Source organism: Acomys minous (assembly GCF_964271855.1).
Source record: "Acomys minous genome assembly, chromosome: 2".
Lineage (NCBI taxonomy): Eukaryota > Metazoa > Chordata > Mammalia > Rodentia > Muridae > Acomys > Acomys minous.
In genome coordinates this window covers 51093212-51111420 of record NC_140484.1, presented here as the reverse complement: position 1 = coordinate 51111420, position 18209 = coordinate 51093212, and the positions used below count along the sequence as shown (strand labels likewise).

Genomic DNA, 18209 nt, shown 5'->3' with positions numbered 1-18209 from the left:
GTGCCGACGAAGAGGTGTTCCGGGGTCGGCCTCCTACCTAGCGTCACTTCCGCTTTCTCGTCGACAGGCGGGTAATTTGAACGTTTGCAAGCACCAATTTCTCTGTTGGCGCGAGCCTGAGTTGGTGACCGCGGCGGAGACTGAGCCGGACCGTAGACATGTCGGAGCGGCGAACGCGGTCCGGAGGCGCCGCCCAGCCGTCCGGTGAGCGGAGGGCGCGCGGGAGCAGTGAGGTCTGCTCATTTGGGGAATGAAACTTGGCTCCTGGTGGAAGACCCCTTAAAGGCGCCATTGGGAAACGGCTCTACTTTTCCGAACTCGTCAGGCATCTTGCTTCGTTTGATATTGCTCAACCTTAAACATGTCTCCCTTCCCAGGGCCTAAGACACCACTTACTAAGCCTTTGAAGAGGCCCCAGCGGAAATCTGGCTCAGATCTCCCGAACATCTTTTCTGAAATATGGCCGAAGGTGAGATCCAAGCTCCTCAGCTACTGACCCAGCGGGCTTTGAACTAATGTAAGGTTCATAGTAATCCTTCTCCCCCACTTTTCAGACACCCCATGCGGCGCCAGTCAGAAAGGCCATCGTCTTGAAGAAGATCGTAGCTCATGCAGTAGAGGTGAGGGCCTGAGAGACGGATTTGGGAATGAGATGTCAAAACTGGGCTTAGCTATTGATTAATCAGTTGATATTATCTCTACAGGTCCCACCTGTGCACAGACTTCGCCGGAGCCCTCGGGTGAGTCAGCCCAGTTGCATCTGCTCGGTTGTCTTTGTTTTTGGTTTGTTGTTTGTTTTTTGAGACAGGATTTCTCTGTGTAGCCTTGGCTGTTGTGGAACTCACCGAGATCCTCCCCACCCCACCCCCACCCCCACCCCCACCCCTCTCTGCCTCCTAGAGTGCTGGGATTAGAGGTGTGTTAGGTGTGTTCCGCGTCCCATGTGGGGCGCCACTGCTCCAGTGTGTGGGATCCAGTTCACCTTAGAGGATATGCATACTAATCACTCGCTTCTACCCAGGAGCTGAAAACAATTTACCTCTTGCCGCCTTCATGGATTGTCCTCTTAGGTCTCGCTGTCTTAACAGTTGCCCTGAACTGGAAGTTGCTATAGACCAGACTGGCCTCAAACTCACAGCGCCCCCCAGTGACGGGAGCAAGGATTAGCGCTGCGCGTGCTGCCAGGACTGGCTCCTATTGCCATTCTTGTTTGCTGCCTGCTTATGTCCTTCATGTTCTTTATGCTCGGGGCGGTTTCACTATTTTTTCTTAAAAAGCTGAGTTATGGCTCACCCACTGGTCTTCTGTAAGCCACCAGTGACTGTGGTTTGATCCCAGCACTGGGGTAGCAGGGCCAGGCAGATCTCTGAGTTTGAGGCCAGCTTTATCTATAGACCATTCCAGCATGCCCAGGGCTACACAGAAAAAAAAAAAACCTTTGTCCAAAAACCAAAACAACAGCTGGGCTGTGGTGACGGCACACCTTTAATCCCAGCCTTGGGAGGCAGAGACAGGCGGATCTCTGAGTCTGAGGACAGCCAAAGCTACACAGAGGAACCCTGCGGGGGAGGGTTGAAAATAAAAAAAAGGTCTTGCTTTCAGCGTTTATTTCTGGTTGTAGGGGCTAGAACGTGGTTAAGAGTAGTTCTTAGGACCAACGTCAGATGGGCCCCAGGCATCTGTGGCCTCAGTTCCAGAGTTTCCAGTGCCCTCTCCTGTCCTCCATGAACAGATGCATTGTTGTGGAAGGGACATTAGGCCCCAGGGGCCTTCTCTACCTTAGTGAGTTCCCACATAATCAAGACAGACCTTTTGGATTTATAAAAGCTTTAAGCAGAGTAACTGGCAGGGCGTGGTGGTGCACACCTTTAATCCCTGCACTGAAGGCGGATCTCTGAGTTCAAGGCCAGCCTAGTCTACAAAGTAAGTCCAGGATAGCCAGGGCTACACAGAGAAACCCTGTGGGGGTGGAAGGGGTGGGGAACAAGAGATATCAACCCTCTAAGCTATTTTGCTATTTCCCAGCTCCACACCCCAAATTATTTGCCACGATTGTTCCTGCCTGGGGTGCTTCTGTTTCATCCGGCCAGCTCTCATGCTCTTGATCCACTGCCCCATGGCCACTTCCTTTTCCGTCTTCTCCTCCTACATCTTTGGCTTCTCTCTTCTCCCCTGTGTGGTCCCTCTCTGACCCTAAATCTAGATCCCAAGCCCCACATACTTCTCTTCTGCCCAGTCATGGTTTCTCTGCGTAACCTTGGCCAGCCATTGGATCTTGGAGGCCAGTAATTAGCATTAGAATACATAGCCCCAGCAGAACACACAAATGTAAAAGCTGCTGGGTGGGGGCTGGGAGAGGTGGCAAGACCCTGGTGGCCCATGCCTTTAATCCCAGCACTGGGGAGGCAGAGGCAGGCGGATCTCTGAGTTCTAGGCCAACAAAAAGATGCTGGATGGTGGTGACACCTTTAATCCCAGCACGCAAAAGGCGGAGGTGGGCAGATTTCTGAGTTTGAGGCTAGCCAGGGCTACACAGAGAAACCCTGTCTCAAAACCGAAAATAAACAAAAGTAAAAGATTAGTTATGTGTATGGGCTTTTACAGTTTTAATAGAACTTTATTTTTTAATTTTTAATTTTTCTTAAGATTTATTTGCTTGGTGTGGTGGTGCACCCCTTTAATCCCAGCACTAGGAGGTAGAAGCAGGTGGATTTATGTAAGTTCAAGGCTAGCCTAGTCTACAAAGCAAGTCCAGGTCAGCCAGGGCTATTACACAGAGAAACCTTGTCTCGAAGTCCCCTTTCCCCCCTAAAAATTATTTATTACTTATACAGTATTCTGCCTGCATGTGCTTACACAGCAGAAGAGGGCACCAAATCTCATTATAGATAGTTGTGAGCCACCATGTGGTTGCTGGGAATTGAACTCAGGACCTTTGGAAGAACAGCCAGTGCTCTTAACCTCTGAGCCATCTCTCCAGCCCTTAACACAACTTGCTATTAAGGAGTTTGGTTTGCCCATAAACATCTTGTTTTTGAGACAAGGTCTCATATAGCCAAGTTTCATGACCATGAGTTAATTCAGGAGCCTCCAGTGTGCAGCATTCTGCTGTGCGTGCTAGGTACTGGCAAAGTTAGGTAGGCAGCTGGCGGCCACTGATCTCAAGAAGCTCCCCTTTCTGGCTGGTGTGATGAATTAAGCAGTCACCGGACAACAGCAGGTAACTATGCTGCTGTACTAGAGGCAAAAGGAGTTTTGTGACAGAAAAGTTGCAGATGAAAGTGGGCTGGCCTGGGCCCCAGGCAGGAACGGCTTCTCAGAGGAGGCGCTACTGGGACTGGGAGTAGGGGTGTGAGTCACCGTGTGCTGGCCTCGGGTACGTCTGTCAGATGAGTTTTTGCTGTTCGCGCCTTTCCTGTGACTCCTTTGGCCTTGGGTCAAGGCTTTTCTAGTGGCCTGTGTACACAGGTGGGATTGCAGTGCTGCTTCGGCTACATCTTCATCTTCAGTTTCTAGATCTTTACTTGCCAACCTCAGCCACACTGGCCCCGTTTGTTCCTTGACCCAGGCTCTTGTGCCTTCTGCTCCCCCTGCCTAGAAGACTGTACTTCAGAGATGCACACAGCTCTCCAGCACACCACACTGCGCTCCTGTCCCCGGCTCACTGAGACTGCAGCTCCAGCCTGCCCTGTATTTCATTCTGCAGCCTTGGCTGGTCTGGAACTCAGAGATCTGCTGTTTCCCCAGTGCTGGGATTAAAGGCCTGTACCACCAAGGCCCAGCTCTTTTTTTTTTTTTTTTTCCGGGACAGGGTTTCTCTGTGTAGCCTTGGCTGTCCTAGACTCGCTTTGTAGACCAGACTGGCCTCGAACTCACAGCGACCCGCCTGCCTCTGCCTCCCGAGTGCTGGGATTAAAGGCGTGAGCCACCATGCCCAGCTTTGTTCTGCTTTTTTAACAGTGAAAGTGCAGAAGCGATGGTTTGTTTTCCCTGGTGTAGTCACAGTACCCAGAACACTCCCTGGTAAAGGACAAGTCACCAATAGAGTTTATTGGCCAAATGAACATTTTAGAAAATCTTTAGCAACTATGTGGTAGAGGATAGGTGCAGGCAAAGCTGTTAGGAGGCCATCGAGACAGTTGAGATATGCTGAGACTTTGTGAGCTAGCAAGTGGCAGCAATGTGTACACTTGGCTGCTGTGACAGCAACAGCAGCAGCAAATGTAGTGACACTCTTCACAAGTGCACTTCCTGAGTAACAATGGTGGCTGTCTTTTTTTCTTCTTCCCAACAGTAGGCATAGAAGCCAGGGCTTGTGCGTTTCTGGGGGTGGAGCTCTGCAGCACAGCACTTGCCACCCACGCACAAGGTCCTGCCCTCCATCCCCGCAGTAAAATCCACAAGAAACTGGAAATCCTGTGTGTCCTATGGGCAGTTTTCTTACCCTGCATCCCCTAACTGATAAGTGTTCTTTCTCCTATCCTGATACAGATCTCTTTTATCTTGGAAAAAGAAAACAGCCCTCCCCTCAAGGTACCCACTAAAGAGGACCTCTTCAAGACTTGTCCTGTCCCTGGCACTCCCAGCAGCACCCCAGTGCTGTGCACTCACAATGTTGAGTCTAACTCTGGGGAAGGAGAGCCGGATGCCAGAGAGTTGGAAATGTCTCAAAAAGTCAGGCGATCATACAGTCGGCTAGAGGGCTGCAGTTCTGCCTCAACCTCCACTCCTGGCCGCCGATCCTTCTTTGGCTTTGAGGGACCTCAAGACTTGCCTGGAATCTCCCCTGTCGTGGGTTCTAAGTTAACTGAGATCCCAAAGGTGCCTGTAAAGCCCAGGCTTCCAGACACAGCGCTTCCTGGAATCTCGCCTCCACCTGTGAAAGAGAAACGGAAGAAGAAGGTGCCTGAGATCCTGGTGAGTGAGGGGCAAGACCTCCCCAGCAGCTGCAGAAGCAGGGGCTGCGGGGCCAGGATTCAGCTCTCTTGAGGGAAGGCAACACCTGAGGGTGTGGGTAATATGCTCAGGCCAACATGGCTGTTCTTCCTACTCATGTGCCCTCATTTCTTTCCACCAGAAATCAGAGCTGGATGAGTGGGCTAAGGCCATGAATGCTGAATTTGAAGCTGCTGAGCAGTTTGAGCTTCTCATTGAGTGAGATGAACTGGGATGCCACTCACTGAGCTGGACTGGCTAGGCTCGCCCTCTTCCTGTACATATTGCCCACTGAGCTGAACAAGACATGTAGGGTCCTCTTTACTGGCCTCCTCACCCAGAAAGGTGTTGCTGGCCCCTTTTCACATTGTGACGAGTCCTCGGACTTTCCACCTCCACCGTGTGGGAGATGAGAAGCCACTTCTGCTCTGAGCCAGCGTGTCAGGAACGGGTTCCGCATGTGCTGTCTCTCTGTTGTTGCCCTCTCTTGATGCCTGGGAGTCCAACCACCAAGCAGTAAAGAGGTTTTGTGTTCTATTTGGTTCTGTAGAGTTGAGACTCAGAGGCCAAGGAGACAGTTAATTCCTGTAGAAGAGTCTAGACGTGGAGTCTGAGGTAGAAGAGGAGAGAGTGGTGGTTGGGTTTTTTAGTGCAAGTGTCTGTTATGTAGGAATTGTTCTGTGTCTGTTCTGCTGTTGGCACGTGGGTGAGTGGGGTACTGCTGCTTAGGCAAAGTGGGTGCACTTCACAGTGTGGCCTCCAGATGCCACCAAAATAAGGTTTGTGGTTTCTGCTTTGACTGCCCTTTCCTCGTCCTCATTGAAAAACAAGCTGCACAGTCTTGGCTCTGGGATGTGGCGTTTTGCAACTACACTTAGAAAGTTATGGCCGTTTCTCATGTGCCTGAGGGTTGTGGCACTTTTGCTGTGAGCTCAGCTGTTTCACTCTCAATGTGAGGCCATTCCATGGAGGTCGTTGTGAACTAAAATGGAGTTGTGGTCTCTGGAGAATTCCCTCTGTCTACCACCTCCTGAATTACAGTAAAGGATTTGGTTTCCACTGCCGCTGGGCTTCCAACGTTTACAAGTTCACGGTAATAGACGCTGCAGGCGGTGAGAACTGCAAGCACCAGGCTAACAATACCAGGATGGCTGGAGCAGAGCGCACCTGAGGGGTTTACCTCCCTGGTTCCTGTGGACCCTAAGCTGGATCATGCTGAATTTACCATCACTACGGACGCATCTGCCTTTCAGGAACTAATGTGCAGCCTAAAGGAAAGGTTTAATTTCAAATAAATTTTTTAGAAGTTTCTGCCTGTAGCTTCTGTAGACTGGTGTTTATTAGGTTGAAGACAGCTGCTGGTGTGAAGCCCTGGATGCCATGTCTTTGTGCTGTGTCACCTGTGGAAGCTACCAGCTTGGCCTCCCTCCAGTGACTCTGGTCCCTGTCTCTTCCTCTAAGGTAGGGCTTCCTGGAAAGGAGGCCCAGGAGGGAAGAACTTGGATCTGGGTAGGCTGCTAAGCACTCTTTTCCTTTTTCTCAGACTCCATCCTACATAGGAGCCTGTGGTCCAGGCATAATAGCTTCCTCCTAGATGCTTCCCAGCAGCTGGGCTATGGCACTCCTGAGAAGCAGACCCAAAGATGGGATTCCTAGGGCTGTTGTGCAGATGTGAGTGTCCCAGTTCATCCTCTGGTGAAATCTAGGCCATTGCATTTTCTCCAGAGCTCTTCCTGAACCTAGAGTACCATCTCAGCTAGACCAGCTGGCCAGCAAGACCTGATCTGCCTGCAGTGGTGCACGCCTTTGATCCCAGCACTAGGGAAGCAAAGGCAGGCAGATCTCTGAGTTTGAGGCCAGCCTGGTCTACAAGTGAGTTCAGGACAGCCAGGGCTTTTACATAGACAAACTGTCCCGAAAAACAAAACTCAAAACAGCCAGCTAGTGGTGATGCATCCCAACACTCAGGAGATAGAGACAGGCAGATCTCTGAGTTCAAGTCCAGCCTGACCTACAGATAAAGTTCTAGGACAGCCGTAGCTGCACAAGGAAACCCATTTTTGGAAAACAAAAACCAGCTGTCCCTGTAAGGACCTGGCAGTGGCCACTCTTTAATGTGGATGCTCTTGAGAGACCAGCCAGGACGTTCATGGGCGCCATCCTGGCAGTATTGAAAGAAGGCAAAAGGAGAGCAGGGTGTCAGGTAACTTCAGACGTGTGATTTGAGGAAATGCTGCTGTTTCCAACCCAATAGATGGGACTCTCCATGCAACACCCTCAGTACGCCCGCCACCAGCACCACGGTGGACAGGGTCCTGAAGGAAGGATGTTTACTCAGCGGGGAAAAGTAGAGCAGGTTGTCAGAGGACAGGGAACTTGCAGGAACATTCATGGAGAAGGGCACAGCTGTGGGGGCAAGAAGATTATGTGGGGTGGAGAACGATGTGTCAGCCAGCTGTGGCGGTGCACACCTGCAATCCCTGCACTTGGGGCGTGGCGGTAGGACCAGCAGGAGCTCAGGGACATTCACACTCCACTGTGTGAAGAGTTGGAGACCAGCCGGGGCCACATCAGACTCTGCCTCAAAGACAAAAACAAATTTAAAAATTTACACTTTTAAGTGTAAGTGTATCCCCTGCAATGCTGTCATGTTTGGGATGTGTTTGTATGCTAAGAAATCCTTCAGGGAAAGAAAGAAAGCCTTCAGGGGTTATAGCTCAGTGGCAGAGTGCTTGCCTGATACACATGAGCCCTTGGGTTTGATCTCTGGTACCATTTACAGGAAATGATTGAGTATCTGAAATTCAATGTCCTATATATATTTTTTTAAGATTTTATTTGTTATGTATACAATGTTCTGCCTGCACGTGTGCCTGTACGCCAGGACAAGGCACCAGATCTCATTATAGAAGGTTGTGAGCTACCATATGGTTGCTGGGAATTGAATTCAGAAAGAGCAGCCAGTGCTCTTAACCTCTGAGCCATCTCTCCAGCCCCTGTAATTGTTTTTTTAACCCAGACAAATTTCTATGTAGCGTTGGCTGTCCTGGAGCTCACTCTGTAGACCAGGCTAGCCTTGAACTCACAGAGGCCCACCTGCCTCTGCCTCCCAAGTGCTGAGATTAAAAGCAGGCGCCACACACGCTAATTACTGAGACTACAGCTGTGCCTATAGGATTCATTCCTTAAGAGGGGGGGTGTCATTGAACTTTTATCCTGGAGAAGGTTGTGGGCTCTGGAGATGACCCAGGGTCAGCTACCTCTACCAAGCAAGCCTAGCACCCCAAGTTCCTTGAAGTCAGTGGTGGAAGAAAAGAACCGATCGTGAACATTGTCTTCCGATCCTCAACACACGGGCTATGCACATCTGCACCTGCGCTCACATACAATGTAATAAACCTTTTTTAAAAATGGAAAACTGGGTGTATTGATGACTTTTTTCCTTGCATTGACAACAACAGCTTTAGAAAGGGTTTATCCTGGCTCGTGGTTTGAGGGAAGTCAGGGCAGCCGGAGCTTGGGGAATCTGGTCACACTGCTTCTGCATTCGAGAGGCAGGGAGATGCATGTCAGTGCCCAGTTTTCCCTCTGTGTTTCACTGGTCTCACTCCAGCCCATGCCACCATGCCATCCATATCCTAGAGTGGGTCTTCCTCAGTTAGCCCACTCCGGGAACTTCTTCACAGACATGCCAGGAGATTTGTCTCCTAGGTGATTCTAGATTGTCATGGTGACAATATTAACCATCAACACTGGGCATCCTGTATTGTATTTGCTGAGTGCTTTACCATCTGGGCTGGGCTATGGTCTGACAACACCAGCTTGGGGGGCTCTGGCTTGCTGGATAAAGCTGGTAATGGATGCTAGACCATTACTTCCTAGACCAATACTATCCCACAAAAACCAAGCTTGTTAAAAAAAAAAAAAGGCAAGCAAACAGGATAGGGAAAGAGCTACCAACCAGGTCTGTGTCTCCCTCAGTCTCCCACAGGCAGGCAGAGTACCCACTCCAAGCAGGTCTCGAAAATAGCAATGCAGCCTGCTGAGCCACAGGTAGAAGAGCCCGAAGACTCCAGGGAGCCCAACATGGAGGTGACAGCAAGCCCCCGGAGCTCCCCCATCTACTGAGGACCCTAAGACAGAAGGCAAGGGAGAGGGGCAGGCTTGGAGAAATCCTTCCTTAGCCTGGACTAAGACCCTACGGGGCGGGGCATCTCGGGTCCTTCACCAGCTGGCGGGCCTTCTCTAGGAGATAGATCTCTTCTGTCCTTTTCACTGCTTTTCCCCCATAAGCGGAGGGTCCCAGAGATCAAATCACTGTAAAGCAGAGAGATGGAAAGAGCCAGAAGGGGAAGGAGGGCTGGATCCTTGGGTTAGAAGCCTCATGCCAGTTCAGTCACCAAGGTACCTTCTCTGCAAAGCCATCTTCAGGGCAAGAGTTGGCCCTGCAGTCGGAGCCCACCGTCACGTTCTTGTTCACACTCCTGAACACTCCTGAGACCAAAGATGCTGAATCGTAAGGCTGCCTGAGTGGGTGTGTCTTGAGGGAGGTGGGGAGGTGGAGGGCAATCCCCACTCAACGGCCACTCAAGTCGGCTAGGATTCAGCTTTGGGCTGAACAGCAGGAAAGTCCACATGTGACTGATGGGGCTGGGTCCCAGGCTGGGAACCCACACTTGGCCTTCAGACCCTGAGGTCTGACTCTCTCCTCCCCAGGGACACAGATCTACTGGAGAAACAGTTCCTGGGCCAGGACGACTGGGGCCCTAAGCGGACCTCACAGGAAATACAGCGTTTGCAGAGGGACTGCCAGAGGTGAGCTTCAGGGACAAGTGGGGCAAAGTCTGCAGGACAGGATGATGACGCCAAATCTAGCTGAGGGCTCAGGCTGCTGCTGTGGCTTCAGGTCTTCACTTGCCCAGAATCCTCGGCCTGTCCTCTCTGTTGTCTATTCTGTCAAGGTCCTCTCCTCCCAAACCAAGTATTTTACAGGGTCGGGATCTGTTCCACTGGTGAGTAACCACAGCCATGCAGAGTGGCAGGAGTCTAGCATATGGAAGACCCTTACCTTTAACTGTCAAAGAACTAGATGGCTGCGGAAGGGTTCTGTTCTATGATGTCAGCCAATGGAGCGTGGGGTCGCCTCCATGCCTTTGACCCTAGATCTGAGCAGTGCAATTTTCCACTCATAATGCGGGCACTGAGCTCTCAGGCTCGGCTGACTCCTGCTAAAAACTCTCACCAGCCCGGAGCCACACACAGTCCTGAGCCTCCCTGATACAGCTCAAAGGATTGGCCAGCCTTCTGCCCTGCTCTATGGAGACTGCAGCCCCGGTGATGGGCAGCCTGTTGGGGGCTTTTTTGCTTGTTTTGGTTTTGGTTTTGAGACAGAATTTTTCTGTGTCATCCTGGCTGTCCTGGACTCACTTTGTAAACCAGGCTGATCGCAAACTCACGGCAATCTGCACGTCTCGGCCTCCCACTTCTCCCCTCCCCCAGGTGCTATATGTCCTCTTTCTTTTCTTTTATTATTTTTCTTTTTCTTTCTTTCTCTCTTTCTTTCTTTCTTTTTTTTTTTTTTCTTTTTCGAGACAGGGTTTCTCTGTGTAGTCTTGGCTGTCCTGGACTCACTTTGTAGACCAGGCTGGCCTCAAACTCACCACAGCGATCTGCCTGCCTCTGCCTCCCAAGTGCTGGCATTAAAGGCGTGTGCCACCACGCCTGGCTGGCAGCCTGTCTACTGCTAAAGAAGAGTTGGGTGTGGGTGAGTAGCTGCAACCCCAGAAGTGGAGGTGGAAACAGGAAGACATCATCCTCTCTTTGAGAACTCTAGGCTAGCCTGGGCTACTTGATTCCTTGTTGTGAATAAATAATGAATAAAGGTCCAGCACGCAGCTCACTTGGTTGGGCATTCGCCTTTCAGGAAGTGTGGCTCTAATTCCAGTATTATATAAATCCTAGCACTCAGGAGGCAGAGGCAGGTGGATCTCTGTGAGTTCAAGGCCAGCCTGGTCTACAAAGTGAGTCTAGGACAGCCAGGACTACACAGAGAAACCCTGTTTTGAAAAAATAAAACAAAAAACAAAAAAAAGTTCAAGGTCATCCTTGTCTATATAGTAAGCTTGAGGCTAGCCTGGGCAACATGAGACTCTCGAAGCTAATTGATTACTTAAAATGAAATAAAAATAAAGAGAAGGGGCTGGAGAGATGGCTCAGCAGTTAAGAGCACTGGCTGCTGTTGTAGAGGACCCAGGTTCAGATCCCAGCATCAGCATAGAGGTTCCAGGGGATCTGACTCCCCCTTCCGACCTCTGAGGGCACTAGGCCCAGGAGCAGGCAAACCACTCATAACCTAGAAAGACATAACTGCGTGGTGTCCTCCCAGCTGCCCACCCCCCCTTCTTTTTTCAAGTCAGGGTTTCTCTGTGTGGCTATCCTGGAAGTGTAGACTAGGCTGGCCTTGAATTTACAGAGCTCTGCCTGCCTCTGCAGGTGTGTGTGTGCCACCACTACCTACCTGGCTGAAATAAGAAAATCTTTTTTGTGTTTGTTTGTTTGTTGTTTTGAGACAGGGCTTCTTTGTGTAGCCTTGGCTGTCCTGGACTCCCTTTGTAGACCAGGCTGGCCTCGAACTCACAGAGATCCGCCTGCCTCTGCTTCCTGAGTGCTGGGATTAAAGGTGTGAGCCACCGTCTTTGAAATAAATATAATAGAGAATGCTGGGTATGGTGGCTGTACCTTTAAATCCCAGCACCAGGAGGATGAGACAGGCAGCTCTCTGTATTTGAGGCCAGTCTTGTTTACATAGTGCGTTCCAGGCCAGCCAGGGCTGCATAATGAGACCCTGTCTCAAAAAGACCACAACAAAAGAGAGAAAGAAAAAACAGGATTGGTCCTTCTGAGCTGTAGATGCAGATTATATGGGGGGAATCATTCCCTCTGCAATAGTGGTGTGGAAACCTCCTGCCTCCTATGGAGGCACCAGCCACAGAGGTGAGGGAAATGTGTGTGTGTGTGTGTGTGTGTGTGTGTGTGTGTGTGTGTGTGTGTGTGTAGGAGGGCTGACTGGGAAGAGCTTGGGGCTTCTCCTTCACCCTAGGCTTCAGGAGGCAGTGAACACCAACCAAAGGAACAACCAGGCCCTTGGAGAGAAGCTGGAAAACCTGGTGAGACCCTCAGCCCCAGCGCCATGCCTTTGCCTTGACTCCTCCCCACCCGAGCCTCACCCCTTTGCCTCTTTGCTGAAGGCGATCTTGCTGGTGAGCCACTGGCCTCATGCCCCGAAACCCTTTATCCTAGCCTACCTTGTTGTATGAGAGCCTGGAGGAAACTCTTAGCACTCCAGAGAACTACAGGGAGACAGCTAAAGCCTCCCAAGAGAAAGCAAAGGACAGCCAGGAGGAAGAAGAGCACATCCGCGAGGAAGCAGGGACCACGTTAAAGGAAGCCCCCCGTGTCGTGCAGCCTAAGAGGGCTTCCACCCAGCGCTACTCCCTTGAGCCTCCCACAACTTTGCCAGAAGCCATCCTATTCCCAGAAGATCTGGTCTCACTGCAATGGCAATCAGCCCTGGCCAGGCCTGAGGCCACAGAAAGGACACCTCCTCAGGAGGTTGTTCCACCAGTCAGCCCCTCTTTAAGCACCAGCAATAAAGATCCCCACTGAGTTGCAGAACCAAGCGTCCATGGGCCTGGGGCTTGGGCGGGGCAGACATTCAGCCTCTCCAAGGAGAGCTAGGTCTCTGGGCCTTCCTAATCCTCACAGCCTTTGCCCTCAGACTCACTCAAGGATGTTCTAGGATAAGCTCTGGGGTGGCAATCCCTAAGGATCAAGGCTGTAATTTCAGGGTACAGACAGACGCTAAGGATGTGGGAAGAACCTCTTGCCACCTGTGGCCTTGGACAAGTCACCATCCTTTGGTAGGTCACGGGACGGGGAGCAGAAAGACGGTGGGAACACCCTAGGGCCTGGAAATGCATTTAGATTTGGTTTGTGACTGCTTGAGAGCTTTGCCCTTCAGAATGTGTCCAGTCTGGGGCCCTCACTAGGCTCCAACATTTCCTAAAGTGAGAGACATAAAATGTGGTTGTGAAGGAAAGCCCGGATTTCCAAAGCTGGACTGGGGAAGTGACTCAAGGGATGAAACTCTTGACACACAAGCTGGAGGACCTGAGTTCAGGTCTCCAGATTTTACGTAACAGTGGGATTGACAGCATGAGTGGCTATAGTCCCAGCGCTCCCACTGGGAGGCGGAGACAGAAGAATCCCAGAAGTTCTCAGGCCACTTCCTGTCACCACTACCTGGGTCCTTGGCCAGTGGCCCAGCTGGACAGTGAGTGGTCTCATCATTCTCACTAAGAGAGTCACCCAATGTTGAGGGTGACCAGGAAAGTCACGGCCAGCAGTTAAGTGATGAACCCACTGGTCAGGTTAAGGACCACCTCCCACTTTTGTAAGATCATTTATTGGGTACAAAACATTTTCCCAATGTATACAAAATTTTCATAATTTTGGCACCAAAACACTTCCCACCTCATTTGTATCTACATTGTTTGATTTAGATTGGCTCAATGTTGAAGTATAAGGACTGAACACTATACTTGGGTTCTGCTCCTAAGTCTTTTGGACCCTTAGATTGGTTGATATTAATAAGGAGCAACTTCTTAAATTATATTTGATAATAAAGGGAGGCGTGTGTGCCACAATGCCCGTGGACGTCAGAGGACAACTCTGTGGAGAGGTCTCTGTTCACCTTTATGTGGGCTCAGCGGAGCAAGTTTAGGTTCCCCAGGCTTGTACGGCCAACTGAACCATCTCTCTAGCCTGCAACCAATTTCTGATGCAAAAGAAACACATTTGTTTCCAATGATGATTTCACTTTTTTATTTTTTTCCTTTGAGACAGGATTTCTCTTGTCCTGGCTGTCCTGGACTTGCTTTGTAAACCAAGCTGGCCTCGAACTCACAGAGATCTGCCTGCACCACCATCGCCTGGCTCCAGGAGAGTCCAGGACAGCCAAGGCTACACAGAGAAACCCTGTCTCAAAAAACCAAAAAAAAAAAAAAAAAAAAAAAAGAGAGAGAGAGGGGGTTGGAGAAATGGCTCAGAGGTTAAGAGAACTATCACTGTCTGCTGTTCCAAAAAATCCTGAGTTCAGTTTCCAACAACCACATTGTAGATGGCCCACAACCATCTATAATGAAATTTGGTGTCCTCTTCTGGCATGCAGGCAGAATACTGTATAAATAATAAATAAATCTTTTTGTTTGTTTGTTTGTTTAAAAAAAACAAAAGAGGGGCTGGAGAGATGGCTCAGTGGTTAAGAGCAGTGACTGCTCATCCAAAGGTCCTGAGTTCAATTCCCAGCAACCACATGGTACGTCACAACCACCTGTAATGTGATCTGATGCCCTCTTCTATCTGATGTTCTCTTCTGTCATGCGGGCATACGTTCAATAGAGTGCTTATATACATAAATAAATCTTAAAAAAAAAAAAAGAAAAGAAAAGAAAACTGGGAAGTTTGAGGCGCTGCAGGGAAGGACAGCCCCGCTTAAGGACTGCATCAAGAGCAGACCTCATTGTGACCTGACTGACCTCTTCCTTCTGAAAGGTCTCAGGCCTGGGAACCCAGGAAAACGGGCTCTTAGGCACTACCACGGCTGCCAGTTGCTAGGAATCAAGTCCATCAGAGAGGTCCAGCTAGCTCCCAGCCACAGGAGCACTGATGTCGCTGATCCACCGGCCCTGTGGGTCCCCAGCCACAGGAGCACCGATGTCGCTAATCCACCCGGCCCTGTGGGTCCCAGCCTGAGCTCGTGCTGTTCTAAGCTCAGTCCCTATGGCCACTCCAGTTGACACTGCCAGGCAGTACCAGGCTAAAAGTCTATTTCAAACCCAAGTCCCACAGGGAAGCTGTGACAGCTTTACAGGGCCTCTCAGTTCACACAGGACTCCCCCAGATCTGGGAGTCAAAAGAAGGTTTGATGTCCACTAAAGCACCACGTGCCGTCCCTTCAGACTGCTCTGTCCTCAAGACACTGAGCTGGTTCACAAACTGTCCTTTGTCCCCTCTGGTGCCATCTCCCAGGAACTGCAGAGCCAGTACATGCTTTCCTGCCTAGAGACTGCTGCAGGACTGCTGAGTGCAAGTGAAACTGCAGCCTCACCCCTGCCTCCTGCTGAGGCCTCTGCAGCTGTGAGATCATGACGGGACAGGCTTTGTCTGTAGCATAGTTGATGACAGTGATCCTGTTGGGGTCAAAGGATTCAGTGTGACATATCCTAGTGAATTCTGGGTATTTGCCCTCTGCCTGGCTTGAGAGGCCCAGGAGAAGAAGCAGTTTTGTGTGTGTGTGTGTGTGTGTGTGATGTACATGTGTATGTGCATATCATTTGTATACATACACAGATGTCACACATATGTGTGGGTGCTTGTGTACAGAAGTAGGAGAGGGTAAGGAGACCTGCTGAGTCACACCCTTGAGTTCTAAGGGGCGGTGCTCCAGCTCCCAGGGTGGAGGCTGACCTCAGATGGGGACACGGATTGCTTGTTCTGCCATGACAGCAAGAGGACAGGACAAGGGGATGGGCCAGGGCTCGGAGACTGAGTGGAGGAGCAGTGACCCGGGAAGCAGTGGTCAGTGTGGGCTGGGTGAGGAGAAGGTATGTGGGCTTAAGAGAGGATGGGGTGGGGAGCCAGGCATGGTGGCACACGCCTTTAATCCCAGCACTCGAGAGGCAGAGGCGGGCGGATCGCTGTGAGTTCGAGGCCAGCCTGGTCTACAGAGCGAGTCCAGGACAGCCAAGGCTACACAGAGAAACCCTGTCTCAAAAAAAAAAAAAAAAAAAAGGCCAGGCGTGGTGGCACACGCCTTTAATCCCAGCACACGGGAGGCAGAGGCAGACGGATCGCTGTGAGTTCAAGGCCAGCCTGGTCTAGAACAGCCAAGGCTACACAGAGAGACCCTGTCTCAAAAAACCAAAAAAAAAAAAAAAAGGACGGGGGAGCTGGAACATAGCTCAGCAGATGATGGCCTTGTTACCAAGACAGATGGCCTGCATTCGATCTCCAAATGAAAAGGGGGGGAAAGACCACAAAAGGTTGTCCTCTGATCTCTATGTGTATGCTTGTTATATGAACACATGGAAATAACTGGGTTTTTGTTTTTGTTTGTTTGGTTGGTTTTGGTTTTTTTGTTTTGTTTTTGGGTTTTGTTTTTTCGAGACAGGGTTTCTTTGTGTAGTCTTGGCTGTTCTAGACTTGCTTTATGGACCAGGCTGGCCTTGAACTCACAGCGATCTGCCTGCCTCTAGCCTCCCGAGTGCTGGGATCAAAGATGTGTGCCACCACGCCCGGTCTGGTTAGGTTTTTTTGAGACAGGGTTTCTTTATGTTATCTTGGCTGTCCTGGACTCGCTTTGTAGACCAGGCTGGCCTCGAATTTACAGTGATCCACCTGCCTCTATGTCCAGAGTGCTGGGATTAAAGTCACGGGCCGCCGCCACCCAACCCAAATAGAGTATTTTAAAAGCAGAGAGGCAGGAATGTAAGGCTGGCAGTGGGAGGGCCCATTTTAGGACTTGATGAAGCTTAACATGGTTTTCTGGTTGTGCTCAGGGAAGTCACTAGAAGGTGAAGCTAGATCCAGCTGCTCACTGAGGTCTAAACAGACGCCCCCAAACTTGAGGCTTGAGCCATACCTTCTAGGCTTGACCCCACAAGGGCTATGTGACACTGCAGCACAAGTACACATGTGGTTTTTCCACTCTTGGTGGCTGAAGCAAAGAGGATGAAGGGCCCCAGGCGGGGCCAAGAGAGGAAGGAAAGGCACTCAGAGGCCTTCCCACCACAGTGGGGAGGGAGGGAGGGAGGGAGGGAGGGAGGGAGGGAGGGAGGGAGAGAGAGAACTCACATGCTTTAGCTCTCTGCACTGAATTCCACCAGTGTTCACAGTCTAGAATGTTCTGAGCCAGGAATATAGTGTCTGTCAGCCAAAGTGTTATGGTGTCTATGGAAATGTAGACACCAAATTGATTCCTGCAGCTGATTTCTTTTTTATGTATGGAGTATTGTATATGCATCAGTGAGTGTTTGTATGTGTGCACATGCATGCACGTGTATGTGCCACCACTGCCCGGCCCTTTAAGATTTATTTACGGACAGGTGTAATGGCGCACTACCATCACTACCTGCAGAGGCAGCCGGATCTCATGAATTCAAGGCCAACCTGGTCTACAAAGCTAGTCCAGGACAGCCAGGACTACACAGAGAAACCCTGTCTCAGGGGGGAAAAGGGGGCGGGGTGCTGAAGAGAATTGCTCAGTGATTAAGAGCACTGGGTGCTCTTCCAGAGGTCCTGACTTCAATTCCCAGCAACAAATGTGGCTTGCAACCATCTATAAAAGGATCTGATGCCCTCTTCTGGTATGTATGAAGACAGAGCATTCATATACAAAAAATACAAAATAAATAAATAAATAAATAAATAAATAAATAGAGCCTGGAATGGTGGCACACGCCTTTAAGCCCAGCGCTCGGGAGGCAGAGGCAGGCGGATCGCTGTGAGTTCAAGGCCAGCCTGGTCTACATAGTGAGTCCAGGACAGCCAAGGCTACACAGAGAGACCCTGTCTCAAAAAAAAAAAATTTACTTGAGTCAGACTCAGTGGCGCATGCCTGTAATCCCAACACTCAGGAGGCAAAGGCAGGCAGATCTCTTTGAGTTCGAGGTCTCAAAAAACCAAAAAAAAAAAAAATCATTTACTTTATGTATACGGGTGTTTTGTCTGCATGCATGCATGTCTGTGCACTGTGTGTGTGCATGCTAGTGCCTGCAGAGGTCAGAAGAGAGAGTCAGGTCCTCTGGAACTGCAGTCAGGAGCGATCGGTTGTCAACCACCTTGTTGGTTCTGGGGATTGAATCTGGGTCCTCTACAAATTGAATCATCTCTTCCGTCCTTCCTCCTTATTTTTTGAGATGGGTCTTTCATAGAACCTGGAGCTTCCAGATGCAGCTTCACTGGCAGGCCAACAGACCCCGAGCATCCACTCTCCACTCCCCTTAGCCTGGTGTTGGGATTATAAACAGGAGCTGCCACGCTTAGCCTTGTACAGAGATACTGGGGATGGGATTCAGGTCCTCACGCCGGAACAGAGGCTCTTCACTGCCTGAGCCTTCCTCCCAGCATCTCTTTTTGTGTGTGCAGGGTCTCATGGGGCTGGCCTCAAACTCACTGTTTCCTAGGCTGCTCTTGAACTCCCGCCTTTACCTCCA

General features: G+C 50.4%; 2 protein-coding genes across 3 annotated transcripts; both read left to right on the top strand.

Moving 5' to 3' along the window:
* Positions 1 to 18: 18 nt before the first annotated feature.
* Positions 19 to 5734, top strand: LOC311585998 (sororin-like). Its single transcript, XM_084761759.1, has 6 exons — positions 19 to 204; positions 378 to 469; positions 555 to 620; positions 705 to 740; positions 4492 to 4917; positions 5078 to 5734. The coding sequence occupies exons 1-6, from the start codon at positions 159 to 161 to the stop codon at positions 5156 to 5158; spliced, it is 747 nt and encodes a 248-aa protein (XP_084617885.1). The 5' UTR covers positions 19 to 158; the 3' UTR covers positions 5159 to 5734.
* A 2401-nt stretch (positions 5735 to 8135) lies between these two features.
* LOC311585897 (uncharacterized protein) lies at positions 8136 to 12609 on the top strand. Of its 2 annotated transcripts, XM_084761630.1 has the most exons (6): positions 8152 to 8788; positions 8917 to 9027; positions 9357 to 9451; positions 9652 to 9750; positions 12035 to 12101; positions 12235 to 12609. In XM_084761630.1, the coding sequence occupies exons 1-6, from the start codon at positions 8663 to 8665 to the stop codon at positions 12598 to 12600; spliced, it is 864 nt and encodes a 287-aa protein (XP_084617756.1). In that variant the 5' UTR covers positions 8152 to 8662; the 3' UTR covers positions 12601 to 12609. The 2 variants fall into 2 exon arrangements, with proteins under 2 accessions (XP_084617757.1, XP_084617756.1); XM_084761631.1 differs by lacking the exon at positions 8917 to 9027 and having other exon boundaries at positions 8136 to 8788.
* The last annotated feature ends 5600 nt before the right edge of the window (positions 12610 to 18209 follow it).

What these genes read in the sequence shown, in the direction of transcription:
- LOC311585998 (XM_084761759.1), top strand. Translation starts at nt 159, where the DNA reads ATGTCGGAGCGGCGAACGCGGTCCGGAGGCGCCGCCCAGCCGTCCG. An exon ending in TTTCTGAAATATGGCCGAAG is followed by an intron (nt 470 to 554) that starts GTGAGATCCAAG and finishes CCCACTTTTCAG; the next exon opens with ACACCCCATGCGGCGCCAGT. An exon ending in GACTTCGCCGGAGCCCTCGG is followed by an intron (nt 741 to 4,491) that starts GTGAGTCAGCCC and finishes ATCCTGATACAG; the next exon opens with ATCTCTTTTATCTTGGAAAA.
- LOC311585897 (XM_084761630.1), top strand. Translation starts at nt 8,663, where the DNA reads ATGGTGACAATATTAACCATCAACACTGGGCATCCTGTATTGTATTTG. An exon ending in TGGCTTGCTGGATAAAGCTG is followed by an intron (nt 8,789 to 8,916) that starts GTAATGGATGCT and finishes TGTCTCCCTCAG; the next exon opens with TCTCCCACAGGCAGGCAGAG. An exon ending in TTGCAGAGGGACTGCCAGAG is followed by an intron (nt 9,751 to 12,034) that starts GTGAGCTTCAGG and finishes CCTTCACCCTAG; the next exon opens with GCTTCAGGAGGCAGTGAACA.